This window comes from Harpia harpyja, chromosome 3 (assembly GCF_026419915.1).
Source record: "Harpia harpyja isolate bHarHar1 chromosome 3, bHarHar1 primary haplotype, whole genome shotgun sequence".
Taxonomy (NCBI): Eukaryota; Metazoa; Chordata; class Aves; order Accipitriformes; family Accipitridae; genus Harpia; species Harpia harpyja.
Genome location: NC_068942.1, coordinates 52,204,892 through 52,226,187, shown reverse-complemented (window position 1 = coordinate 52,226,187; position 21,296 = coordinate 52,204,892). Strand labels below are relative to the sequence as shown.

At 38.4% G+C, this 21,296-nt stretch overlaps 1 protein-coding gene across 2 annotated transcripts in view; it reads right to left on the bottom strand.

Moving 5' to 3' along the window:
- Window positions 1–17,611, bottom strand: part of SCFD1 (sec1 family domain containing 1) — a 54,255-nt gene extending 36,644 nt beyond the window's left edge. For both annotated transcript variants that reach the window (XM_052782537.1, XM_052782538.1), the window contains exons 1-10: window positions 17,504–17,611; window positions 13,057–13,127; window positions 12,178–12,266; window positions 11,068–11,158; window positions 10,131–10,253; window positions 8,834–8,921; window positions 4,634–4,723; window positions 3,428–3,483; window positions 2,353–2,438; window positions 415–514 (exon numbers count right to left, since the gene is read on the bottom strand). In XM_052782537.1, coding sequence (XP_052638497.1) covers window positions 415–514; window positions 2,353–2,438; window positions 3,428–3,483; window positions 4,634–4,723; window positions 8,834–8,921; window positions 10,131–10,253; window positions 11,068–11,158; window positions 12,178–12,266; window positions 13,057–13,127; window positions 17,504–17,534 — 825 coding nt within the window. In that variant the 5' untranslated portion in view covers window positions 17,535–17,611. The remainder of the gene's footprint in view (window positions 1–414; window positions 515–2,352; window positions 2,439–3,427; window positions 3,484–4,633; window positions 4,724–8,833; window positions 8,922–10,130; window positions 10,254–11,067; window positions 11,159–12,177; window positions 12,267–13,056; window positions 13,128–17,503) is intronic.
- Between the last annotated feature and the right edge of the window lie 3,685 nt (window positions 17,612–21,296).

Here is a 21,296-nt window from a genome sequence, read left to right as displayed (position 1 = left end):
ATACCGAACACCTACGTCACCTTGTGGAGAAAAACAGAAATAGGTATTTTTAGAAATTCAAACATACTAAAATTGGATTAAAACTCATTAAAATAATCTATTTTTCAAAACTGAATTGTGCTTAATCGAGTTTGGAGTTTACATAACACAAAAGATCATGAACTACTGAAGAAAAAAACTAGGACTGCTGAATTACCTATCTTTTGCTAATATCAAGATTTCAACTTTTTAACCATTTTAGAAGTTATTGCTAAATAAACCTTCTAGAGAAAGTCTTCCCAGTTGTTTTTTACTAAACAACTTCCAAATAAAACAGACAAAACAGACTTTGGATTAAGAGAGAATCTGGCATTAAGTTTAATAACAAACTGAGTGAAAAAATAGTTTTGGTAACAAAATCAGATTTATTCTTACCAGAACATCATGCACTAAAGCTTGGTATGTCCAAGTATGATGTAGAGGAGTTGCTAAATCTATGTTTCTGTCAACAAGGACTAATAGGGGCCTTTGGAAGCTGAAAAGATGACACTGTATTAGTATTTAAACATGTTTAGAACACCCCAGTAACATCCTGAGTGATATCAGCCACCTTCTACATCATATTTTAAGTTAAAAGCCAAACTGCCTACTGCAGAGTTCTTCCAGCCTTCCCGAAAGCATCTGGGGCTGATCACTGCCAGAAATTCCATGAATCGCTGTCTTAGTAATGATAAAAAGATTATTTTATTTTGTATTAAGTGAAATTACCAATGCATAAATATTGAGCAGAAGTCAAAACACTAAACAGTAACTAGTCTTCTAGATATTAACTAATACCTCCTTGTGTGAATGCACATTTGAGTTCCAAACAACTGTTTGAGTGGGTAATATCCCACCTTAATCCCCATTATGAACCTCAAATATAAAATCTCTCTTTCAAGGGTTTTTAATTTCATTTTTCTCTTTGCTTGTATATGAAGTCCATAAAGAAAAATTAAGAACTTCTGAGATGCATTGTGGTAATTCCATCAATAGTCAATTTTGTAGGAAAAGAATGCAGACATGCCTAAATGTCTTGGGTTATAGCTACATGAAAAATTTATAGTGAAGATAGGAAGGCTGTGAATTGACAGAACATTACTGCAACCATTTCCCTCAAGCACATTAACCCTACAGTAAATGTGATGGCTAAATTACAGTGTATTTGAACAGAGTAAAAGGATGTTAATTCCATGCTCTGGATTTCCTTACAGTAAGTATTTTCACATATAACCTCAAGAGCCTTAGTCACCTGATTCTGAAAACCAAACTAAAGATCTGAAGCCATTTAACTGGTTAAAGGTTCCCATGTTTCCCTTTCCCTGCATTTTGATTTTCGGAGGGTAACGATGCTTTACTATCAGGAGAACAAGCCACCTCCTGAAGGAAAAACAATGATTGCAGTTCAGTTCCCATGAAAATGAGGGAAGTGGTATTTCACAGCTATTCTCCCTCTTAATACCTTTCAATCTCATTCCATTTTGCCACCTTTTATGTTTTTTGTGTCTTTTATCCAAGTTACGCTCTTAATTTGAGATAAAAATATGACTATTTTATATCCAGTTAGGAGATCATAACTGTTTCCTTCAGCTACAGTCTTCCCAATATGTCTCCTCACCTTTTCATGTACAGTGTAAACTCCTGTAATAGTTTCCTGAGGCAGCCTGTGGAGTATTCCAACTATCTGGGGGCAATGGTATACACCAGAGGCTACTGAGAAGACACCAGATGCATGCAAGCATCCACAAAGTCTTTTCTCACCTCTCTTTCCCCTCAAAGGATTCAAATGGTCATGACTTAAAAGTCCTTAACTATCTAATTATCCAAGTGGTAGTCCTTAAGCAGTCCTTCTCTGGCAGATATAGGGACAAACAGCTGACAAAGTTTGTCAGCTGACAAACACTTGCTTTTGACATAACTACAACTGGTAACAGTGCTCAAGTGAGAACATGGGTATTTCTTTCTATTTAATGGACTAACGTTGTGAAGATACGTTCAGACATCCAACTGCATATCGTGGTCCTGTAAACTGAGTGTATTTGCAGGAGCATGGTTCTTGCCGGGTTTAGAGGGTGAACAAAATTACCTGGTTTGTTAAATAATTTTTGTCTCACTGTTGTAGGACTGCACACTTATTAGCTATAAAAGTTTTCAAACTGGTTATGCTAAGAGATTGGAAAACTCCCTTAAGAGTACATAAATTCTTTTAATATAGAATTTGAACCAAATTCTTGTAAATACAGTTTTCAGTACATTGGTGACTTATCCTAATGAGATATTTCAGACAACTGAAATATGAAAAATAAAAATACATAGTTATTACTAACACCATACCTGAACTGGCCAGCTCCAAGTGTGTCACCTGTAAAAAGACTGTTTCTGGCATCTCTTAGATTCTCTCTGAGCTTCTTATCCAATTTCTGAGCGGGGGGAAAAAACAAAACAGCTTTTAACAAACGAACCGTTTCCGAACCTCTTTATATGGTCAACATTTAAAGATTTATTGTACTGATTTTGTAGTTTATAAATGTGATAGCTGCAGGAAATCTAGGTCCACTGCACGTGGGAAAGGAAGAAATCTCTTCCTTCTATTTTCTCCCTACAGCATTTATATCTTTATGCAGGACTACAGAGAAGGTGTTTCCTTTATGTCCACTAATCACCTCCCAGGCAATTAGCACCCTCTCCCTAAACATGCAAATAGAAAATACCAGTAGGAAGCACCAAGAGGGAACCACAGCAGAAGCAGCAAATTGGGCTGTCAGACACTACCCACACTAAGTGTTTCATAAAAATGAGATTACTCTCAACATGAATGCATGCGTACTGAATGCTTAGGTTTAATCAGTATTAAGGCTTCACTGACAAACAAAGATGTGAGGAAGATGGAAGAAATGAAGCACAGTGCCTCCCAATGAAGACAATGCTGTAGAGATTTTTAATTGTGATTTAGTTTGGTAATTTCGTCCCTACTTAATGATCAAGTTGAATGTCAGTTTAGTTTGATATCATAAAAATGTCTTGTACTTACAGGGTCTTCCAGTAAGACAGATAAACATTTCTTACTAAGACATACAGAAAAACCCAGGCCAGACAGCCACTTTTAAAACTGTGTAGATGTAGCTTAATGGTTGTAATTATGCCTGTCAGAAAATCTTGATAAACTCTAGATTAGGAATGATTGTTCATGTTTAAGTTTCTCATCAGCTGATTCCATAATATAATGATTTCTATAGATGAGTTGCATGGACCTGAAGTCAGAAAGGAAAACTGGTGTATCTCCAGTTTTATTTCCTTCATAAGGGAAAGGATACAACGACACTAGATCTCTGCCTAGTATTGAGAAAAGGAAACAAGGTGTTAGGAAAGTTTTAAAACAATGATACTTGTTTAGAAAATAGTTTCTTACCACTGCGACCATTTCAGCTGCAGTTCCTCTTGAGCATCTGATTATAGGAATAGCTCCTAATAAAAGATATATTGACTTCTACTTGCATTATAATTTTCAGATTATAAATTAGTGTACTTTTCATGAAACAAATTTTTAAGTAACATTCTGAGATTAAATTTTTCAAGTGGACAATACAAACTTATATTAAATTTGTCTCCTGCAGTCTTCATCTATAAAACAAAAATACTATATAGAATATTAAATAACATTTCACAAAAGTGAATACCTCACACAGGAATTTGAGAAGTATAGTGTACACTAGAAAGATAGCTAATGTACTGTGGAGGGGACAAACAATCTCATATAGAAGCATTAAAATTTAGTTTCAAAAGGTTGTAAGTCCCTTGAAAACAATAATAATAAGTGCTATAACACCACCACCACCACAATATACCAGTTACAACTCACTGCAGGGTAATGTTATTTTCAAAAGCACATTTTCCATTGGCTTTCAGGTTTCAAAATCTTTAGCTACAGTTTCTCACTTATCTATATAAATATGAAAATTCCAATACCATAGAGTTTAAGTGACTGCGTAAAAGAGAATTAATTTGTATCAAACTAACACTTGAAAGAACTCAATAGGTCCAAGGGAATCTCTCTTGAATAGACTGTCCCATAGCGATCCCCAGCTCCCCTTGTAGGAATGCTATCTCAGACTGACTGACTTCAGTGAGAACTTAGATTAAATGTCATCACTATGAAAAATGCATGAGCTAAGAATCAAGAAAACTCACTGTAAAATAAGTAAATTTAATATATCTTCCTAATTCTTGAGTTATTTCAGTTAGATCTTTGCAGGTTTGTGTGTTTTTGAGAGCTACAAATCCAAACTCAAAGCACTATTGATCTTCATTGCAAACTAGGATTTTCTAAAAACACTGAATCCAAACCTTTGCATTTCACTATTCTTCTCCCATTGATACTGAAGACTAAGACTCAACTCTCACGTAGGACAGCCTTTATTGTCTTTTGCAGTGATGTACAGCAATGATTTGAGCAAGATCATTAACCCATCCAGCAAACTATTAAGATTTCTGTCACAGATCTAATTCTGCCTTTAATTTGCTATATGAAGACCCTAAACTTCTGGGTATCTCATTGAATATGGATCTTCTCTAAAAGGAAAGCATACAAAAAATACACTAGAATTCGAACACTTACCAAGTGTAACAAAAAAACAGAAGAGACTATCAACAATAGTATCCATTATAGTTTCCATTTCTGTGTCCGTTATATCTGGTCGGTTAATGGCTAAAACAGTGTGGAAAAGAGTTAAGAATAGGGTTAAAGAAGTTTATGCCACTTTAATACTGAGAAAGCAATCCTCTTCTTACCTAATGGCTGTTAATATCCAACAGCTTTTGTTGCAGAAGAGATCAAATCGTGAAATGCCCCTCTTAGCACATCCATTCCCACCCTGCCCTTTTTTTGAGAAAAAGAATGGGAGAACTTAATTATTGCTCACTGTATAAGGTCAAACACTACACAATCTTTTCCAATTATCTCTGACAATGTATACTGTAACTTCTGGATTGTGTTAGTATGACATTATTACAAACCTCCTATGAAACCACGTTATGAAACAAAAATGGCCATCCACTTGGAAACCATTTTTCAGATATAACATCTTCAAGAATTACTTGTGTAATTTAAAGAGAATTACAGTATGCAGTTATCTATATTTAAAGATTCTAAATCCCACCTCTTGTAATGGAGATTCCTTTTCCTTTTTCCCTTTTTTTTTTTTTTTAAATAAATTTACTGTCAGTCTCTAGGTTAGGGATAATTCCCAAGTTCTAAAACATTTCACACTACAGATAGAAAGATTTCCTTCACATATTTAGGTCAGAACAAGACACATGTAGCAACATTTCCATTAAATAATTAACAGTGACAAGAATATAATAGCAAAGAGGAAACATCAAACCTAATCTTATCACAGGTCTCAAGCCAAGCACTGTCTCAGGACTCATGCCACAGATCCCATCCTTGTTTGTTTTATTTTACTTTAAAAAATTTCTCACATAATTACTTGTCTTATATTCTTTCTTAAGAAACGAACTTCAAAGCTCTGAACATTAATAAGCCTTCCATCCCAAATTTGTGCATGGCCAGCCATAATCATTCTCTAACTTTAAAGGTGCTTTTTTTCCCCAGCTTTTGTCCTGTAAGAACTTTAGAGAGATGGATTATATTAGCAATTTCTACCAGCAGCTATACTTAGTAAGTCCAACTTTTTACTAGGCTGCTAGGATAACAGCAGCAACAGAAGCACCCCCATCAGCATTTTTTAAATTCTGAGCTCAAGTTTCTGAAATATCAGCACCAAGAAAGGCAGACTGTTCCCAATATCTGTATTCTTCTGTAATGACAAAGCTTTGAAATTAACTGGGACTATCATTCTGCAGTTATCTCCAACTAATGGTCTCCCAGTTTACAGGGGGGAAATAATCTTATTTTTACTCCCTTGCTTTTCTCAATTTTAAAATTTAATTCCCTCCCTTTTATTATGTTTAAGGTACTCATTTATGATGTTCCAGTAATCCGCATACTGTCAGTGCCTTCTAATTTTGTGTAACATGCACATTTTATGAGCACACTCCTTTTTTTGTACCATAGCACTCAACACAAACATTCAATATTACTGCTCCTTAGGTCAACCTTTGAGAAACTTCATTAATAATCTTTCAGTAAAATGTTCTGTCATGTTTTCTATATATTCCTTTCTCTCCACTGTAACAAGCTTATGGGGAATGCATCTATTACAGAAAAGTAAGCTTAGGTCTCCTACGTTTTCTTGCTTTTTACAAAATTGATCCAAATTTGGTAAAGCAGCATTCAAATAGCATCAAACAGGATGCCAGGAAGATCGACTTTATACCAATATTACCCATTTACTCTTCCTTCTAGAGAGTCATAGAAAAACAGAACCAGAGGGAGCCTGGGGAATTATCTAGCCAGTCCTCTTGCCCAAAGATGAGTTAAACCCTTGTTATTTCTGTGTCTAAACCAATCCCCAAAGCCTCCCAGTCATGAAAATGCCATAATGTTTATAGGTAATCTATTCTAGTATTTCACTATCTTTAATGTTAGAAAGTGCTTCTAATATCTGTTCAGAAACGTTTTTGTTGCAATTTAAGCTCATCACTTCTTGTCCATTACTGCATGGACCAAGAGAATGTCTTATCACTGTTCTGTCTGTGAAAGCCTTTTACATAATTGAAGAATGTTATCATGCTTATTTGTCCTGACATTACCTCTCTGTAAACGCAGCTATACAGCCAGGAAATCAGGAAACCGAAAATTAACCTTTTTTGTTATATTTGTTCTTAGTTCACCCATTCAGCTACATGTGTGGCCATACATGTCAGTGCTGCTGCAAGAACAGCAGCAGTCTTTCATCACCATCAGACTTACGCTGACTTATGTAGATTATGAAACTATACACAAACTGGCAGTTTCCTGCTAGGGTTACTCTCCAAAGGCAAAAAAGACCACTTCTTCTTTGCCCCTGTACTCCTACTGCCTGCCTGTGTCAGATCTAGAACTCACACAGCGAGATGGATTGGCTCAGTGCTCTAATGGAAAACTAATCACTCTCTATGGGAGATTAGATTTCCGTTCGATCAGCTTTTGGAAACAGCCCACTTTTAGATTGGTTTAAACATAGTGTGAAGCCACATGTCACGTGGCAAATTTCAGGGGCCCAAGAGAGGAAAACAAACAACATAGAAACTGATGGGTGCAAAACGTTTTCAGTCATTTTAATTCAAATTCCTTGTTAGCTAGCAGGAATCTTATGAGAGCTGGTCAAGTATCTTTACATACACACAAACACATCACAAAACAATTATTACTAAAACTCTTAACAGCAATTTTTAGAAAAAAAAAAAGTCAGCTTTTGAAACAAAAATGCCCTTCATTCTGGCAATGGAATCAATCCCCAGTGTGAGACAGAACTCAGTATTATGCATCCAGTTTCAAAGAAAGATACTGACTTGGGAAATAGGGCAAATGAGGAGAAAAATCTCAGTGCTAAATGTTAGGCATACGGAGACTTCTCATCTCCACCTGGTCACTAGTTAGTGTTCTGTGCATCCAAATAAATCGGGAATTAACTGTGTGACACTGCACGTAGACACTGTGACTACACTAAAGTAATGAGGAGCTGCTGCTAAAACAGGGCTATCTTGCCTCTGACTTACACACTTCTGCTGCTTCCCTTGCATTGGATTTGTAGATCACACAAATGAGCTGGTATTTTCTATGGAGTGAGTCAAACGAACAAACACTCTGCAGCTCCAAGATTACTGGTTCTGATGTAAAAGGAGGAGAAGATGAGGGAAACTACAGCGGGGCAACAAGACAACCCGCCCTGTAATAGCCATTTGAGTAAGAGGAGTAGGAGAGGTAGAGTGATATTCTCTGTTGATTTAGCATATTGAATGGGTCAGGGAAGCACAGAAATCAGATCAAAGGAGGGAGGAAAACCACGTGGACAATTATGACAACTAGTATATATATTGACTTGAGCTGCTGTAGCACCATAGCTGTAGAGGTAATTGACCTAAGGCAGCCACTTGGTTTTCCTGCTAGGTTCCAAACCAGGTCCAACAGAAGTCCCAATAAAAGAAAAAAGAGTTCCATGAGGCTGACTTCACTTGCAACTCTGAGACTTTACAGAGAAGCTGACATGCTTGGCTCACATGCTTGCAGAAGCAATCAGCATTTCTTATTTTCTAGAATGCCCTTTCCCAGATTATTCCCTGTGCTACTCCAGCCCCTGATCCTAACCATCTCCCCTTGCACAGCCCCACATCTTTTCATGTCTTGCATAAGAAAAGCAGGTACTGACTGCTCACTATCTAGAAGATACAAGAAACTCTATCAGTTAAAGTCATCTTTCTTGCTTTGCATTCCTTACAGTAACTTTCCAACTGACCATTCACACAGAAACAAAATACTTAATTCCTTAAGAACTGCAGAAACGATTATGACTAAATAGTGGTGCCTAAACACAGCAGCCAACCAGTGTCTACCTGCATGTGTAAACAATATGAAATTTTTCCTGTATTATTCCATGTATAAAACCCCCTACTATCCATAAATGTCTATACTGCAGTTTTGCTTTACTAAATTTGTTATTTAAAAATACATGATTATTTTTCAATATTACAATATCTGTGTAGTCACGATGCTGAACTTAGTATCTAAGAACTGCTTCCTTCATGAATTTAAACTACACATCTAACAGATTATCCTGAATTCCAAGCAGATCAAAGCAAAATAAAATCATCAAACTTCAAAAGTAAATTTCAACTTTAGACGTTCCAGTACAATTTTTATACAAATTTTACTTACCACGATACGAAACAAGTTCTTTGTTTTGGTTACACAATACGAACATGTCATCTTCTAAAGTAATAAAATTAAGATATTGATCGAACACCTAGAAATCAAGGAATAATGGTCAGAGCAGTGCAGAATGAAGCATAAAAAAACCTCTGTGATTTATTGCTACTTCTTTTTGAACCTTTTACAGAACTACCTATTACAAGAAAGAAATGCAAGATAAAATGTATGAATTAAAAAGCCTGTGTAAGGATTGAGTGATAACACAAAAAATTAGAGCACCTGTAAAGTGCCAAAATAAAACAGTCCAACTTGGAAGTATTCTGTGGACAAATTTTTAGTAGCCAACCGTCAATGAAAAAAACACATATGGAGGACATTATAATACTACAGGTTTATTTTTTATTAATATGAAGGACTACAACATGAACAGTGCTGAGCACTCAGGCAGGAGAGAGGAAAGAGGGCACTTTTTACACAAAGAGAGATTATAGCTCATGAATTCCAATTTTTCTGTAACTTACCTGTACATTCAGGAAAAAAAATAAACCTCTCTATAGCATAAACTGTTAATGGGACATCACAACAGAAAAATAGATTTAAGAAAGTTACTTCACAGTGCTACACCAATTTACTCCTGCTGAAGACCTAAGGCTTAAACAATACTAGTAGTTTTCATTTCCTTTCACAACAGCTTCTTTCTCTCATACCAGTAGTACTCCCTAACAGGAGTGAGAAAAAGTGAATGTATTTACATATATATGAAAATAATTAGTTAAAAATTTGCAGGTTTTGGTACATGCATTCAACAAAAATAAGAGGGTACATACCTGATACCTACCTTTATATCATAAAGGTATAGGAGTGTACTGAATAACAGTGTGTATGTAAGAAACATCCACCTCTGCAGTACGCTTCCTAGTTAAAATGACAACTGCACTCATACTGCACTTTTTGTGTATTTAGGAGCTAAAATCCCCACCCCATTATATATGCACTGGATGCACTTATGGAGCTTATGAGATCAGGAATACTCTGAAACCACTGTATTTCCCCTCTTACCATTTAGCACAAAGGTCTTGCAGCGCTTGGACTTTTGACTAAGTTGAAGTATAGTATTAAGCTGCATTACTGAGATGACTGTAAATTTCCTTCCCCCCCCCCCAGTAAATCTATGCCTGAGATTGAATCTAGCTAAATGATTCAGTCAGAAAAGCTGTGTATGGCACTGAAGTGGCCACGTAAGAATGCAATAACAACTGCAACAGTAGTATCTCTAACATTAGAGACTGGGGGATTTTCTTACCTTAGCCACTTGAGTTACTGCATTAGCACCTATGGCAGCATTTGCAATATCTTCCAGTTTACTTCTTGAAATGGCAGAAATAAAGTTTAAATAATAAGATTCATAAAGCTGGTTTCGAAGATCCTAAAAGGTAGGAAAATCACAACATTTTTCCTGAATATGTACTAATATATTTCTGACTAATTAAAAAACATTCTTACTTCTACTATGACTGTAGATAATTGGAACATCACAAACTAAACTTTTGAAAGTGCTTAGCTGTCTGTTCATACAGCCCTGTACGCAGTGTTTTGACTACATTACTAGATATAATTAACCTAACACAGGACTGCCAAAACCAGGAAATGAAATTTAAGCTACCAGATAGCAACTACTACTCCACACCTTACCACTGACCAAAAGTACCCTTTGCTCTGATGTCAACCTTCCATCAATTCCTGCTAGAGAATGTGAAAAACTGAGGTTAGCCTAGTCCAAACCCCTTCCCCACTCAAAGCAGAGTCAAAGAGAACAGACGGCTCAAGATTGTGTCCAGCCGAGTGTTTAACATCTCCAAGGATGGAGACTCCACAAACTCTCCAGGTAATCTGTTCCAGCACTCAGCCACCCTCATTAAGATAGCTTTTTCTTATGTTTAAATGGAATTGCCTATATTTCCATTTGTGCCCACTGCCTCTTGTCTTTTCACTCCCCGAATTCTCTCTCCGAAACACAGAAGACATATTTACCCTTCGACTTCCTGGGAAACTGAAGTTTTGTGTGTAAAAATGTTGGGTAATGTTTTTATGACAAATATGTGCTAATACAGAAAAAATGCAAGCAAAGGTGTTCAGACATGCACAAGAACTAGATACAGAATGGTCATACTCTGGTGAGTGCTTCACACACACTACCTCTGTTGTGTCCACTCATTTGAAACATTAAGCATGCAAGTTACCTGGCACATTCTGTCAATATTTTCTTCTGTTGGCATTACAAAGTAAACAGCTGGAACATCTGGAATAGCATCCCGATCTGAATGCAAAAGCCTGAAAGGAATCAAAAATAGATCTCTAATGTGTTCCTCCTCTGATTTATGTAAAGTTATAAAAATTTAAGAAATTATTTATTTATACAGACACATTCAATGTCCTACAATTTCTCCCTATATTTAGCTAGATTTTAGCAAGAACAAACCATGAAAAAATAGCAAAATCGTATTTGTATAATTTTTGGCTGAATATATTAATAGAGGTCTCAGAAGTTTATTCAAAGCTTGAGAAAAGGCTTTGCAAATCTTCAAAAATAGATTAATCCATTCAGAGGAAGGTAAAATACTGCATCCATGAAGTTCATATGCCAATTATTAATTGTTGACATGATAACAAAACCCCCTGCCTATCTCATACTATTAAACTTGCCTTTCCTGCTCATTAAAATAAAGACAGGCAGGGTGCTTACACATTTCTCTCACATTTCTGCTGATACGTCAGCATGTTAAACTGCGTTTCCATTTCTAGCCTTCGCTTAGTAAAAATTAACAAACTTTTGAGAAAAAAAAAAAATGTATCTTCAAAGATCCTCCATGACTATTACCACAGCTAAGGAATGACACTGAACTAAATAAATGTAATCTGGAGAAAAAGAAATGAAAATCTCTTAAAATAGTATCTTTGACAAGAGACAATTAAAATCTATGTGCAAAAGAGACAAGCAGACAATATGCACAGTCCCATGAAACAGCTTGTGCCAAAATAATTTTAAGATATATGAATACAAAGGGAATTGTACAGACAGATTCTCCCCAAAACACCTATTGGATAATTCTTATTTTTGAGCAGGGGCCTCCTCTACTTAGTAAGAAATCCTACTGAACAGTGTTTGGAATGACCTTTCCATTCCCCGATTCTGAGTAATACCACCTGATTTTAGAAACAAGTCAGGGTATAATCTTTATTTTAGTAGTTATTCATCAAATGATTTTCAATGTTTTGTTTGTGATTTTGGGGGAATATTAAAGTTCTTTTTAGAAAAAAAAACCAACCAAACTGCTTTTTTTTTTACTTACAGATGCAAAGTGATCCCCATATCTCTCAGCTCTTTCACTGACAGCAAAGGTGAGATTATATCTTGTCCAAATCTGTCATAAATGAGAACCTGAAATAGATACACATCTTTTTACAAAGTGGTGTAAAAAGTGAATACAGTAGAATACAGGATACAGTGTATACAGGAATTCAGGTTTAAGGAACTACTGTCCTAACCTAAAAAGTGCTAAACATTTACCAATTTATAATTCATCATTAATTTGGCACGGACTTCCGTTTGTCCTTACTAATTTAAAAAAAAAAAAAAAAGAAAAGAAACTCAGTGATAAAGGGAAATAAATTCATCACTTCCATCTCTTGAAAAGTGTCAGTCAAACAGAAATGTGCTGTCAGAAATTTGTTATGGTAAGTGCAGAATTTCTCTGAGTGCATTTGGGAGGAAATAAAAGGAGAAGCAAAGAGGATAAAAAAGGGAATGGCAAAAAAAAAAGACAACTGAATAGATGAAGAGACAGAATATATGCTTTGTAGTAGCAAAAACTTCTCACAAATTACTTTTTAAAGCTAATAAAGGTAGTCCTGACTTTGAGTTCACCTGTAACGTATCATGTAAGTTTCTGCCAACAGGTATCAATGAGACCTAAGTATTTTTAAAAAATGTCCTCCCCAGTTGCTCATTAAAATATTGCTTAAAGAATCAGTCATTGGGTCTTCAAGGAGCCAATATCTCAGATACATATTTTTCTCAGCAATTCTGATATTCAATTCTGTATATTCACACCACACAGGAAAAATTATTTTGCACAAGTTGAGAAGATACTCGAGTTAGTTACCATTTGAAAATCTGAACTTTTTTGAACACTCTAAAATTCTCCTATTGCTGTTCAAATAGTTCTTACCTTCCATACTGGTTCTCCTGTGCTGTTTTTAACAGGAGGAACATTGAAGTTCAGCATACGTTTCAAAGCCACTGGAAAATAAAGCAGAATAATGCTTTGCTCTCTTTACACTTCAACAATAGAGATTAAACACATTACCAGGGTTTTATTATACATTTCATTCGAGAGGAAAACCATCATAAAATATAAATGCAACAAGTCACATTTGCATTATTTTTATGCAGCTTTGACTGACAAGTGGCACACTTCAGCTAGAATTTATGGGCTCTGGAAGACCTGCAAAAGGAGAAGAAGCAAGTCCTAAAACATGAAGAAAGAATCTCTCTCCTTAGTTATATGGACTATATTCTATTGCAGTTTGCCTTAAAAATAATTCCAGTATGTTCCTGAAGGGGCATTCTGTACAGCAGGAACTAGTTTGTTTTATTCCCCTGATCTGCTTTTCCTACCCCACAGGAACAACAGCATACACACAGCAAAAAATACCTTTTCACCTGACTAAAACTGATACACATTTTGAAACGTTTTTAGAAGTCACAGGAAGAAATTGCTGCTTAAAGGGGTACAAAACCCACCCCTAATTTGCAGCAGAAAAACGCTTTGCAACAGGAATGAGCTTTCATTTAACTTAACATTCAACACAGAAAGCAAAGCAGATTCCTTCACCTACCTCTAACTTATAAATCTATTAAGTAAGGAGTCCTTCCTCATTTATCTGATTAAACAATACACTATGTGCTGTTCTCTCATCTTTGACTAGCAGCAAAAGCCTATTTGCATCAATAGAAGTTAGTGGCTATTCTCTTCAAACTCATAAACAAAACCATCACAAAGCTTTGCAAAGAGGAAAAACTTCCAGAAATCAAGGAAATGTATACCACTTTGCTCATAAATGGAAAGCAACAGAAACAGTTAACTTCCAGCTCTTCAGCTGAATGAAGCTTGTGAGCATACTCAATGCTGTTCCCTGGGGTTTACAGTATCATAGGACAGCTCAGGCTGGAAAGGACCTCGGGAGATCTCTAGTCCAACCTCCTGCTCAAGGAGGGTCAGCTGTGAGCCCAGGCCAGGCTGCTCAGGGCTTTATCCAGTCAGGTCTCCAGGGATGGAGATGCCACAACCACACTGTGCAACGTGTGGCACTGACCATCCTTGAGGTGAAAAAGTTTTTCCTTATATCCAGTTTGAACACCTTGTTTCAATTTATGTCTGTTGTCCCTCACCCTCCTGCCACACACCACCACAAGGAGCCTGGCTCCATCTTCTCAATGCCCCCTCCATAGCTACTGGGGACCTGCTGTTAGGTCCCCCTTGAAGCCTCCTTTTCTCCGAGCAGAACAAGCCCTAGTCCTGCAGCCTCACCTCATAGTGCTTCAGCCCCCGACCATCTTGGTAGTCCTTTGCTGAACTCCCTCCAACACGAACACACTTCCTGTACTAGTAGCCACAAACTGGACATGGTATCTAGATGTGGTCTCCTGAGGCTGAGTGGGGGGGATAATCACTCCCCTTGATCTACTGGCTGTGCTCCTGTGAATATGGCCTAGGATGCTGCTATGCGGGGGCACACTGTGGGCTCACGTTCAGCTTGCTGTCCACTGAGAGCCTTCGCAGGCCTTTTCGGCAGAGCTGCTCTTCAGTCTGCCAGTCCCCTGCACTGTCGCCTGTACATTGCAAGGGGTTCTTCCTTTCCAGGTGCAGGGATTTATATTTTCCATTGCTGAATTTCAAGAGATCCCTGTTGGCCCATTCCTCTTGCCCATCTAAGTCCCTCTGAGCGGCAGCTCTGCTCTCGAGTACATTAACCAATTCCCCTAGTTCGCTGTCACCTGCACACTTAATGAGAGTGCACTTTGACACTTCCTCAATGTCACTGATAGAGATTTTAAACAGGACAGGTGACAGGATAGACCCATATGGTGCTCCAGTTGTTACCAGCCTCCAGGTATAGTGTGTCTGATTAATTGCAACCCTCTGAGCCTGACCATCCAACCATTTTTTTACTTATCTAGTTGTCCATCCCTCCAGCCCATACCATCCTCACTTGGATACAAGAATACAATGCCAAAAGCCTTGCTAAAGTCAAAGTAAATGACATACTCTGCTCCCCTGTTGCCTACAAATCCAGTCATTTTATCACTGAAGGCAATCAGGCTGGTCAGGCATGATTTACCATACATAAATTCATGCTTGCCGTCTCCTCCACATAATGATGGAAAATATTTTCCAAGAAGATTCACTCCATGATTGACTCCAAAGTGACACAAAGGCCTGTGAGAATTTGTTGGTGATGACTGAGGCAAAGAAGGCATTGGGTACCTCAGCCTTATCTGTGTCCATCACCACTAAATGACCGGCTCCATTTAGCAATGATCCAACATTTTTTCTTATTCATATTTTCACTACTAACGTCGCAGCAGAAGCTCTTCTCATTGCTTTTGACACCTGCTACAAGTCTCAACCCCAGCTGAACTTTGGCTTTTCTAACACCATCCATCCATGCCCAGGCAATGTTTCTACAGTCCTCCTTCGCAGTCTGTCCCTGCTTCCTCCTCCTGCGTACTGCCTTTTCAAATCACATTACCAGAAGTGAAACTTGACCATGGGAGGAAGAAAGCTAGCATTGAGTGCTGGGTCTCCCTGGAATCCAGCCTTCCACTTGCTTAACACTTTTTTCCTCTTTTTTTTTTTAAACACCAGAGCAATCCTGAAAGCTGATTACAGACTGCTCCTGGAGCCTTCACTCCCTCACTGCCAGTGACACCTTCCATACATTTCAGCCATATGAACAATTTTGTATAAAGCTGCACGGTTATGTATTTTGGTACTATTGGATCTGAAGCAGCTGCTTTGTAGAGTTCACCATTTAAATTAAAACTCGGCATAAGCTCTCTACTAAAGGAAGACAGCAATCAGACTAGTGATGTCCTATGACAATCACGACAAACATTCAGCATGTCTCTGGGTTTCTTTTTGGTGTTTATATTGCCATTTCATTTACTTTTAGGCCGAATACTCTCTGGGGCAAGGATCAGGTTTTTACTGTGCTTGCACAACAATATGCTTTGACTGGTTATGAACCAGGATAAAGATCACAACAGATGGTGCACATACATGGTAATACAAATACTAAATGATAATAAATCTTTTCCTTTTTCTGAGTATCTTTCAATTATTCAATCTACCTCCTTGCAAATGACCTCCCCAGTGGAAGACAACATGGGTTCAGTGCTAAAGGTTGACTGAAATAATCAAGTAACAAGATGAAGCACAATAGGAAAGAATAAAGCTGTATGGAATAGGGGCTCAAAGACAGTGGGGTCTATCAGAGAGGTAGCAAAGAGAAAAAAAGTAAAGGATTGCAAAGGAACATCAAACAACACTATTAATGGTAGACAGCCACAGGAATGAGATTACGGAAAGTAGACTTCTGGTACAAAAAGAAGATGGAGAATACTAGTAAATATTTAAGGCCCACACAGAGACTCAGACTGAGATTTTTCAGCAGATGATTTTAGACATTTCATGTTAAATAAATGCACCCAGAATCCTCTATACCAGCAGAAAAATACTGCAGTTGTCAAGGAGAAGGTTACAAGATTACAGCTCAAAACTACTTGACAAAAACTTCGGCAAGCAAGGGAAGTAGAGGACTACGGAGTTGACACGCTCTGCGCTTTAGGATTGTGTTCAAATGGGTGGTTCAACGCTCCACAAAGCAACATCAAGCCAGAGAAGAAAGGAGGGACTGAATAACTAACCCTCTACCCACAGAAAACCTCCTACGTAATTACTTATCGTTGTTAATCTCGCATTCTCAATTTCTTGAGGGTCAGTATGTGCTCTGAGACCTCTATGTTGTCTTAACAGGAGCACCACAACAGCAGCTTTATTTTCACAGCATTAAACGATACTTCCCATTGACCCTTGCCACGGGTAGAAAGGAAGCTGAAACGGAGGGAAAGCACAACCCGCTCCCCACGGCCACGGGAGAAGGGCACCGCTCAAGCCCCGGGCCCAGGCAAGCCCCTCCCTGGGGGCCCGAGCCCGCCGCCGCCCGGGCAGAGCGCACGCCCCACCCTGTGCCCCACAGCGGGGTCGGGCCCCCTCGGCAAGAGCAGCAGCCAGAGGCCCCCGGAGCCCCGGGCCCGCCGCTGCAGAGGCAGCTGAAGAGCAGGAGGAGGAAGAGGAGGAGGAGGAGGAAGGCCGCCGTCCCGTTGCTGGGAAACCCAAGCCGGCTGAGAGGGCGCGAATCCCCCGGGGGAGGCGAAGGGGCTCGCAGACGCCCACGTGCCGCCCCGGGGCCCAGCCGGGGGAAAGGGCGGGGGAGGACGGCAGGCAGGAGCCCCCGGCCGCAGCGTGAGGCTGACCTCGGTCCCTCCCTGCCCGGAGCCCCGGGGAAGGCAGCTGCGCCGCCGCGCGACGGAGACCGTGGGAAGCCGCTTACCTGTCTGCTTCTCCCGGATACCGGCCGCCATCTTCCCGACCCGCCAGCCCGGCCGCGCCGCGGCGCCCCGCCCACCGCCGCGTACGCAGCCGCCGGACGACGTGGCGGCCCGCAGCGGTCCCGCCGCCCCTCCTCCGCCGCAGCCCGGGCGCCGGCAGGTGCCGTGCCCCCGCCGGCTGGTCGGGCCGGGCCGGGCCGTCCCCCACCCCCGACCCCCGACCCCCTCCCCCGGCGGCAGCCGCGGCACAGCTGTGCGCTCTCCCCGCCACGGCGGGCCGCAGCGCGGGGGAAGGTGGTGCCTCCCGCCCGGAGGCAGGCCGCGGGAGCCCCAGAATCAGCCCCCGTTCGTGAGGGAGCTGTAATTAAGAAGGTGCATCTCAGGATTTAAGATTCGGGCCTGTGCTTTTCCTCAGCTGCGAACAGAAGAACAGGTTGAGATCTTTCGGACAACAGGCCTGTGCTCTTTCCCACCTTTTTTTTTCCGAGCAAAAAGTCGCATTAACCGTTTTCGCTCTACTCACAGACTGAATTTGCAAGAAGAGCTAACTGAAATGCTCCCTGGAAAATAGCTTAAATGCAACGAGGGCAGGTTAACTACATGAAAAGGACTGATGTTTCAAAAACAGGCAGCTAGCTACAACTAAAGTCATCAATTTTTAGTGAGCCATTGAAAAGGAAAATAGTTACAGTTTGCCTGTCTCTGCCTCAGGTAGCACACACCAACCCGCGGCCTTCCTTCTCGGTTCTCCATGCCCTTACGCAAATCCTACAGCGGCAAGAGCCCCACTCACCCTAACTCAGTTACAAAGGTATCCATCTGGGTAAACATGCTACAGAAGTATATAAAGCTGTACATAGGTACACAAATGAAGCTACAGAAAATAGCGACAATGCTTCTACAGCTACACCCCGTTAAATCACCAAAATAAAAAGACTGAAGTTACATATTTATTCCAACAGAAATTTAACCCTTTATTGCACTTTGAACATACACGACAGTTATTTCCCACAATTACCTATTATTTCAACACCGATGCTACACCTGTCAAGTATAATGTTGCTTGAAGATGCAACATTTCAGACACTGATCCTGCAGTTCAAGTTACAGCTAAAATTATTCACAAAATTATACTTTCTTGCATAATATTCTAATTACCAGAAGTTTAAAAATAACATTGTTTATGCAATACAAAATCAGTTGCATTGTTTTTTTACAAACATTAATATTTTGACAATGATTTTCTGTATACATATGATTTGACATTTCAGAAGTTTTTGCATTTTAATTTTTCTTTTATCCAACTAGCAATTCCCTTAAGTAAAAAAAGAGTAAAGCTTGAGCTTTAAAATGCTTTGCTGTAATACAGAATCAAGATAAACTTTAAAAGCGTATTTTGTAGCCTCCAGAACTGCATTTCCTTCTATTTGAATGAGAATCTTTTGATGTTATTTTCAAAATACACACACAGAATGTGAGTGTGAATTAATGACTAATACTCTACTCTACATTTTAAATATACCTCTCAGTCCTCAAGTCTTCCAATCCCAAGACTGAACATCTTCATAAAAATGTCAAATACTTTTGACTAGATACTAATAATAGATACTAATTTATTCTCCTTTTGAGTATATTTCACTCATAAACCAGTTAAAAATGCTAACAGCTTTTTCTAGTAAGCATCCTTTGCATGGGTGAAAGCAAGTCACAGAACTTTCTTATCCCCTGTTTTTTCAAACATAGATCTAAAATATTTGAGTTTGGTTTTTTTTTTTTCCTAAATTATATGTGCTTTAAGGACACCATACTAAACCCACTAATACTAATCTATTATCATTTACTAGAAAATGATCACTCTAGAAAATAAACAGCTTATTTGATGTGCTAATTCCAGCTTAGGGTTTGATGCAGAAACTGTGGGGTGAAGTTCTTTGGCCAAACACAGTCAAAGAGGACTGCAATAGTTCTCTTGTGGCCCTGGCAAATCTTGTAAAAGATGCAACTTCTATAAAAATATATTTAATACACAACAGCTAATGCATATGCAATTATTCTCCCTGTGTTACAGAAATACTGAAAGTAAGCAATGTCCCTAATTTCCAGATGTACGTCAGGTTAAAGTTTATGTAAAATGAAAACTACCCAATAATATTGCACTTCAGTGACCTACTATAGCAATTAAAAACCTGATGGTCATTATAGCTACAGATATTGCTCTTATGGTTTCCAGACAGAAGAGACCTTTCTGTGTTTTGATGGATTGGAAGTCAGCTTATTCAATGGAATTTTAATGAACAGGTAGAGTAAATTTAAGATTGGTCTATATAAATAAATGCTGAAAATGAGCAGGAGAGAGGAAGTTCCTCTCCGTAGTAGCATTTAGGAATACAACCTGAATATATCAAAGATTATATTAGAATGTCTAGATAGAGCTGATCAAACTGACAAGAAAGGAAAGACAACTTGTCCTCAATGTGCACACATCAGTATTAGAAAATGGGGACAAGTTCTGTGTAAGAAAAATCTTTTCAAGCAATATTAGAGACTAGAGGATTTTACAAATACCATGTTTTGATATAGCATTGTATAGCAGTTTTAAAGTAACTTAAGATTTCTTAAAGCTGACAAACAGGTTAGTTCTACCTTTATATAAAACGTATCAACTGCTGAATTCAAAACTAATAAGCAATAAAAGGTGTGAACACTATTTTTATCTCAGATACTTTTTGAAGCCTTATATTCACATTACCTTATTATTTCTTTCTCCACTGAAGGTTTTAAAATGCAGTTTATTTAGTTCCAAGTTCTAAACCATCTCCCTTGGCACTGCAGGTACCCAAAGTCCAAGAACTGTCCTTTAAAATTATCCATGCTCTGCTTGCTACTTCTGTAAGTTCTGTACTCCCCATACAGAAAAATAACATAATATTACAGAAGACATTTATCTCTAACTAGGCAAGAAAAAGGAATACTGCACTGGGTACACCACTCATTTTTAAAGTATAATATTCTCTCTGCAGGAGACTGCTATATTTTAAAAATATGAACATACAACATGAATCCTTATTATGCAAATAAATTTGCAACAAACCAATTTCCTTATAATGGTAACAGACCATTCTGAAGGATAAGAATATAAACAAGTTATTGGCAGTATGACCTTCAAAAATTATGCAAAGACAAACATGGAATATTATTGGAGAAAAAAATCAGAAGATAATGAGAAATTGCTTAGTATATAAACAAGTCAAATGACATTCTCCAAGAGTTCATACATTTAATTTTAAAGGGGACTTTAATATGCTTTTGGCTCAGAACCAGAAAAACACCACTAGCCCTGTCTTAATTTCAAATATTCTTAAATTTCTAATGACAGGACTTTGATAAGATTAGATTTTTAGCTATTTGAAAGTAGTGAGAAATGCCTGATCTAAGCCGTGTAGCAATCTACTTAGACTTTGAAATAAACCAAAATTTTTTAAGTGGCATGCACACTTTTGTTACCCAGTGATGGAAATAGGTCTGTATAAAAAAATATTAGCAATGTCTCCCAAGATCAAGAAAGAAAAGCTGTAGCAGTTTAAGAAAGATTTCAAAATACCTGCATATTGTTAGTTGAACTGTGTAATTTAAATACCCACCTGCCTCTTTAACACTTTATAGCATGGTCTCAAATTTAGTGAGTCTTGACTACCACTTCCACAGTTCTTGAATTGCAATACACTGCTATGTAATTAGCATTTAGTAATACAATTTGTTAATAAGAACCTGAAACCAGATTGGTTTGCATTTTTT